This window comes from Phalangium opilio, unplaced genomic scaffold (genome assembly GCF_054372755.1).
Source record: "Phalangium opilio isolate 3A_F unplaced genomic scaffold, DU_Popi_V2 ptg001170l_1, whole genome shotgun sequence".
NCBI classification, from domain to species: domain Eukaryota; kingdom Metazoa; phylum Arthropoda; class Arachnida; order Opiliones; family Phalangiidae; genus Phalangium; species Phalangium opilio.
The window spans coordinates 12,516,808-12,522,807 of NW_028324255.1; the positions used below are offsets into that span (position 1 = coordinate 12,516,808).

Below are 6,000 nucleotides of genomic sequence, written 5' to 3' on the forward strand. Positions count from 1 at the left end.
CGTTATTATACATATATTCTGGATATTTTGACAAGTCCAATGGTCTCTTAACAGATATGTCATTTCCACCGTATAAATAGTTCAAATTTGGGCTTCCATTTGGTCCTCTTTGATAAAAACAATTTCTCAGTAAACTATAATTGCCCATGCTTTTCGCTATGTTTTTAAAGCTTCCCCACTTGCGCCCTTTAAATACCGAAAAAAATGCTTCAAATCTCATACACCAATGGTGTCTTAATGGTCCAAACATAGAAATCTGCCTAGGTAGATGTATTAGATAATGGAATTTTGGTTTAATTGAAATATCCGGGTAAAGCCGCCGAAACTCTATTATGTATAGTTAAACGGCATTTTTAAGCTCGTCAACCGTTTTTGATGTTGCGTAAGGCGATGTCCCGATGTGAACTATTTGCATCAAGCGAATGAAGTTTTTTAGATTGTCCTTTGACTCATCTGTAACCCTTTCTCGTATAACAAATGGCAAGATTTCTATTAGAGTTAGACACGAAGCTGCGGATATATTTAAAGATCCTTCAGATTTCAGGATAGAACTTTCAATTGTTGGTGGTTTATTTCTATTTTCAAGATAATAGTATTTAAAATTATTAAGGGATTGATTTAACCATTCTAAAGTAAACAATTTGGCTTCAGAAATGAAATAACTCAAAACTGCTTTTAACTCAACAAGGGCAACGCCTTCTAACAAAACATGCATAGGGTCATGGGTCGAAATACTTAAGTCAATACCCTTTATATCAAATAGAGGGGAACGCCGGTTTATACCATATTCCTTACTAAAATCCTTCCTATATTTTTCGGTAGAAATTTCATCTAGAATATCACATAAATCAAGGTGATCTTCTGTTGTACGCAAACTAAAATGCTCTTCTCTGAAGTGCTCAAAAACATCAGGCTTAGATCCATGGCATGTTCTGCAACATTTATGAGCGAATCCAACCCCCTCTTTAAAACCCCAAAGCTGGTTTGAAGCAGGAGTATCTGCTGGTGTACCAAGTAAAAGGCCAGTTAAATTTTTACTAACGCCATCTATTTTAAACCCCAAATCTACACCATTCTGAAGTTCATTCATAGATTGTACAAAATCTAAAAGAATATTTTTCATACCAAATTTCTTAATGTAGGATGATTTAACAATTGCCAGTAATTGTTTTGTGTACAATTTTGACCTGAACATAGGAGGGATATTCACTAACTCATACGTGAAAAATGTCAGTTTGTGAATTTTTTTGTGCATTCCAATTGGATTACATGTCTCAACATCATCTACATTTAAAATAATTTGCAGGCAAAATGCTCCAGCTAAATTATGGTTTTTATAGAAAATACCATCACACCAATCTTTCATTACGTCCCCAGTAGTATCAAGTGCATTTGTAAGCCAGAATTTGACATCAGGCATGGCAATTAAACATTTTAAGCTCTCTAAAATGGGAATACTATAACCCCAAACCGACTGATTTTTCAATTTCCCCTTAGAAACGACGGTCATTCTTCCCATGTACACTTCCTGAGGTGTAATTAAATTGAAATCTGACTTATAAAATGTTTTCCTTAACGCGTCAGATTTGAGAGATAATGAAATGTCTTTGATATCAAAAAAATTATCAAACAATGTATCTGATAACTTTTTCCCATCTTCATTTGCAAAATTGCCAAACTTAGAACGGATAAATACCCCAAATGCTTTCATAAGCTCACTAAATTCTTCAACAATGCAGTCTATACTTTTCTTACTGAATCCAAACTTTGCTTCAAGTTTTAGCAAAAAGTACCCGAAAGTTTTTTTTAGCAATAAGTATTCATTTTTAGGATCCTTCCCTTCAATTAACGGGGCATGGTCATTAATGTTAAACTCATCTGTGTCCATTGAAATATCTTCCAGCGAATGATATTCATCTTCATCATCAATTTCATTTGGAATTGGTTCATTAAGTTCCGGTTCAAGTTCCGGTTCATTATGATACTTTGAACAATGTTTTTTAAACGCGTGCCAACTTTTAGATGTGTAAGGACAATTTTTGCAAGAAACAAAAAATAATGGATCATTCCGATGTAATTTTATGCAATGCAAACTTTACGCTTGTAAAGTTTTTCCAGAATAGCTACAAATATTGCATGGGAAAGTATTCATATCTATATAATCCGTCCCTAGCTTAAAATAAGCTAGCCAAAAATAGCTGAAAAAAAGGGAAGAGAAACACTGATTCCTGGTCAGTGATGTTTCGAAAATTGATTTTTATCATAAATTGAACTTTGCTAGGTTATAGGACTATGAAATAAATGTGCATAAACAGAAAATTTCTCACAATTGCTCGTATACTTACCTGAAAAACAATGATCTTGTTTAACCAAGAAGCCTAGAAAAAATAAGAAAAATTTTTGAATACCTAGATTTACCGATGGTGAAGGAAAATAGTTTTAACTTTAAAATCTATTTTCCAATAATTACAGCCAAACTTCCCCAGCCACGCTTGCTCTTACCCAACTGTTCTCCGTTTGAATTTCCTTAGCACAGTTAATTACGAAACTGAATTTGTTTGTAGGCCTTTAACTAAGCCTATTGCAGATACAAAGAGAGCCTCATGTTACCCTAAGCCTAACAGAATTTTTTTTTGCTCCGTTTTTATTGTCGAGCTAGGACCAAAGAAAAGGTCTTACAGCTCCGAAACTTTTTGAAAATACTTATGTACACTTTACATTACAAGATATAGGGAATATAATACAAAAGTAACATTAATTAAAATTCAAAATTTCATCAGTACATTCTATGTCCTATAACCCCTGTGTTATTGTTATATAGAGTACCTTAACCAGTGGGAGCCGTAACGCTTTATCTTTTAAGTTGCTCAATTATTTTACGTTATTAAACAACAAAAAAGGTACTTACTTATGCTTATTTACTCGTGCCCTCTGCCGAAAAACTGGACTACGTTCAACAGAACTTAGTAACCTTCGCCGAAAGCCCGAAAGAAAACTTTCCAAAAACCGATAACTTCAACTCAACCGCCGGCTTTTCCGCAAGCCCGTATTCCGTTATTTTGCTCTTCAGAGACGAGGCAACTTCACTCTTTCTGTCCGAGTCGTGTCGTGTCACGTGCTATGAAACTAACAACGGCATTGGGTGAAAGAAATGCGTGCCTTCTGGCGGGTTTTACCGAAACGATCCTAAGACAGTAAGCTTAGCTCGCGAACGCGAAACCGTACGTCTCCGAACGCAGGAGCCTCGGAAAGTTGGAACATCATGGCGCCGTCGTTTTGTTGTGTACCTCAGTGTAATTCTTCGAAAAATAAAACCATCCCAGGACTTTCAATGCACTTATTTCCAAAGGATAAGAATATTAGATTAGAGTGGAAACAAAAACTAAAAATTAGGAAGAAAATAAGCAATTATATGCGGGTTTGTGGCCTTCATTTCCAACGGAAGGATTTCTTCTTTCCAGGTAATTGAGCCAAGGCTTAAGTAAACATTTTGAAGTTCTGACCAAGCAATAATAATTAATTTGGAATAATAATATTTTTCTATTAGATTTGCCAGCAAAGAGACGAAAACTTAAGAAAGGAATAATTCCTTCACAGAATTTGCCAGTAACTTTGCTAGAACGAAAGGATATTGTCGGGAAGAGGAAGTTACGAAAACAGTTTGTGAAACATATTCCGAAGGAGGATAGTGGCTCTAAATCGGTTCAAGATAGCGTATTGAAAGAAACTGACAGTAGTAATTCTGAAAATTCGGACCATTTATTCAGTTCATGTAATTTGACTACGTCCACTGAAACGTTTGTGTGTGTTAGAAAGTTTGACAAGACTTGCCAGGTCAATAAACATGTTTCCCATAACTTCAATCTTTTGAACATTATAAAAACTGATAGTGACTTGTATAATATGTGTGGAATAGCTTCTTTTGAGCTGTTCAACGTACTTGTTGGCTGTACGCGTTCCATATTTACTATAGATATTTCCCTGCCAACCGAAGGTCTAGTATTTTTAGTACTAATGAAAATGAAACTCAATCTGAGTTTTATCGTCATAGCGACAGTGCTAGGCATTTCTGAAAAAAGTTGTAGACTCTACTTTCATCAGGGTGTACGTGCTTTAGCGGATGTTTTGGAAACAGCAATTGAATGGCTCAGTAAGGATGAAATTCTAAAAAACCTGCCTACGTTTTTTGAGAATTACAAGAACGTGGTTTTGATTTTAGAATGCACAGAAGTACTAATTAAAAAGTCCAAGTGCTTGAGGTCCAGCATTTTGACATGTTCATTCTGTAAAAGTTGCAACTCAGTAAAGTTTTTAGTGGGTGTTGCTCCAGCTGGAAACATAACGTTTATCAGTAAAGCTTATGGAGGACGAACCTCTGATACGTTTGTAACTAATGATAGCCAAATATTAGACAAGCTCACACCATATACAGATGGTATTATGGTTGGCAAAGGTTTCCACATCGATGAACTGTGCTACAGTCGAGGAATTGAGCTAATTAGATTGCCATTTCCTAATAAAAACAAAAATCAGCTAACCGTTATGGAGCCAAAAACTGAAGTAGACCTAGTCAAAGTCAGGGATCATGTCAAAAAGTCCATTAAGCGATTAAAAATATTTGAAATATTTAATAACAACATGGAATGGGAATTCATGCCTCATTTTCATTCTATGATAACTACACTGTAAAAAAGTGAGGTTCATCTTTGATTGCTTAGGCGTGCATAGCCCCGACACTGTGGTGGTACGCTTTAACATTCAAATTTGAATAAATTATTTGTGTTCAAATTTGAATCACTTCTTTGCGTTCAAATTTGAGTAACTTCTTTGCGTTCAAATTTGAACAGAACACTATTGTTCAAAATTAAACGCTCACGCATTCATATTTGAACGGTGCGTAAGAGGTTAGTATATCGTGTAAATTTAAGCACGAAACCGCTCAAATTAAATTGGAAAATTAAACGTTTAATATTGTATCTTTATGCATTCATTATTGAGCAACATCGGAGAGTTTGATCAAGCGTTCATATTCAATTGCTTACGTTCAAAATTAAGCAGTTCACCATTTAACAATACATGGTGGACAAAGCGTTTGATGAAGCATTGAAATTTGACGTTGAATTTTGAATAGCCTAGAGAAATTTGATTTCAAATTTCATCGCTGAATGCCTTATGGTAGGGCATACTATATTAAATATAGTAAACACACTGATAAGAAAGAAATCTAATGTGTTTAAAGCTTGTACATCTTCTGAGGGCGGGTGAAATTGAAACACATAAACTATAATCGTTGTGTTAAATAATAATTCAGTTGTATGAAGAAAGTCTGCACTTAAGGAAAGAGTTCATTATCAAGTTCTTTCCGATTATAACGTTGTAGCAATTATCAAAATATTTGAAGGCCTAAGGGAAAGGTGAAATACGCAATAATCCGTAACATTTCCTTTGATATTATTGTATAATGATGTTTATACAGGCAAATATATATTTATTTAAAGGTAAATAAGTAAATTATAGTAAATTGATGAGAAGTTATTTTATTTTTAATGAAAGCTTTGTTTGTAGTACAAATTTACAGCAGCGGAATCAAGTAAATTTAGGGCAGAATTAATTTTGTTTTGCTCACCTTTTGCGATTGAACAATTTAGTTCTCGTGTGAACGCCAATATCGCTCTCGTTTGAACGCCCATAATGCACTCGTTTGAAAGTCAAAAAGTTCATATTTGAATACCTATAACGCTCTTGTTTTAATACTAATACTAATACAATCCTATTAGAACGCCAAACGACCATATCTGAACGCTTCATTAGCCCAAGGCGGTTATTCAAAATTGAAATTGAATGGGATAAAGATTCATTTTTGAATGATAATGTATAAGTTGTTCAAAAATGAGTGCTTGAGTTAAAATTTGATCGACATGACGGTAGTTTGCTCAAAAATAAATGCTCGTGACTGGTTTTGAACGCCTAAAACACCCCTTGTTCAAAATTGAATGTCTC

At 34.5% G+C, this 6,000-nt stretch overlaps 2 protein-coding genes across 2 annotated transcripts; one reads left to right on the forward strand and one right to left on the reverse strand.

Annotated features, from left to right (window-relative positions):
* Nucleotides 1–340: 340 nt before the first annotated feature.
* Nucleotides 341–3,264, reverse strand: LOC149587334 (uncharacterized). Its single transcript, XM_089863563.1, has 3 exons — nucleotides 3,226–3,264; nucleotides 2,972–3,118; nucleotides 341–1,984 (listed from the first exon to the last, which is right to left on the reverse strand). Exons 1-3 carry the CDS (start codon nucleotides 3,262–3,264, stop codon nucleotides 341–343), a joined length of 1,830 nt encoding a protein of 609 aa, XP_089719689.1.
* On the forward strand, nucleotides 3,043–4,689 carry LOC149587335 (uncharacterized). The gene is made up of 3 exons (XM_089863779.1): nucleotides 3,043–3,461; nucleotides 3,548–4,150; nucleotides 4,220–4,689. Exons 1-3 carry the CDS (start codon nucleotides 3,263–3,265, stop codon nucleotides 4,687–4,689), a joined length of 1,272 nt encoding a protein of 423 aa, XP_089719905.1. The 5' UTR covers nucleotides 3,043–3,262.
* The last annotated feature ends 1,311 nt before the right edge of the window (nucleotides 4,690–6,000 follow it).

Excerpts from the sequence above, each read along its gene's own strand:
- LOC149587335 (XM_089863779.1), top strand. The coding sequence starts at position 3,263 with ATGGCGCCGTCGTTTTGTTGTGTACCTCAGTGTAATTCTTCGAAAAAT. Across the intron at positions 3,462-3,547 it reads GAAGGATTTCTTCTTTCCAG|ATTTGCCAGCAAAGAGACGA; the intron begins GTAATTGAGCCA and ends TTTTTCTATTAG. Across the intron at positions 4,151-4,219 it reads AACAGCAATTGAATGGCTCA|AATGCACAGAAGTACTAATT; the intron begins GTAAGGATGAAA and ends TTTTGATTTTAG.
- LOC149587334 (XM_089863563.1), bottom strand. The coding sequence starts at position 3,264 with ATGATGTTCCAACTTTCCGAGGCTCCTGCGTTCGGAGAC. Across the intron at positions 3,119-3,225 it reads AGGCTCCTGCGTTCGGAGAC|CACGTGACACGACACGACTC; the intron begins GTACGGTTTCGC and ends TTAGTTTCATAG. Across the intron at positions 1,985-2,971 it reads CTTTCGGGCTTTCGGCGAAG|TATCATAATGAACCGGAACT; the intron begins GTTACTAAGTTC and ends CATTGTTCAAAG.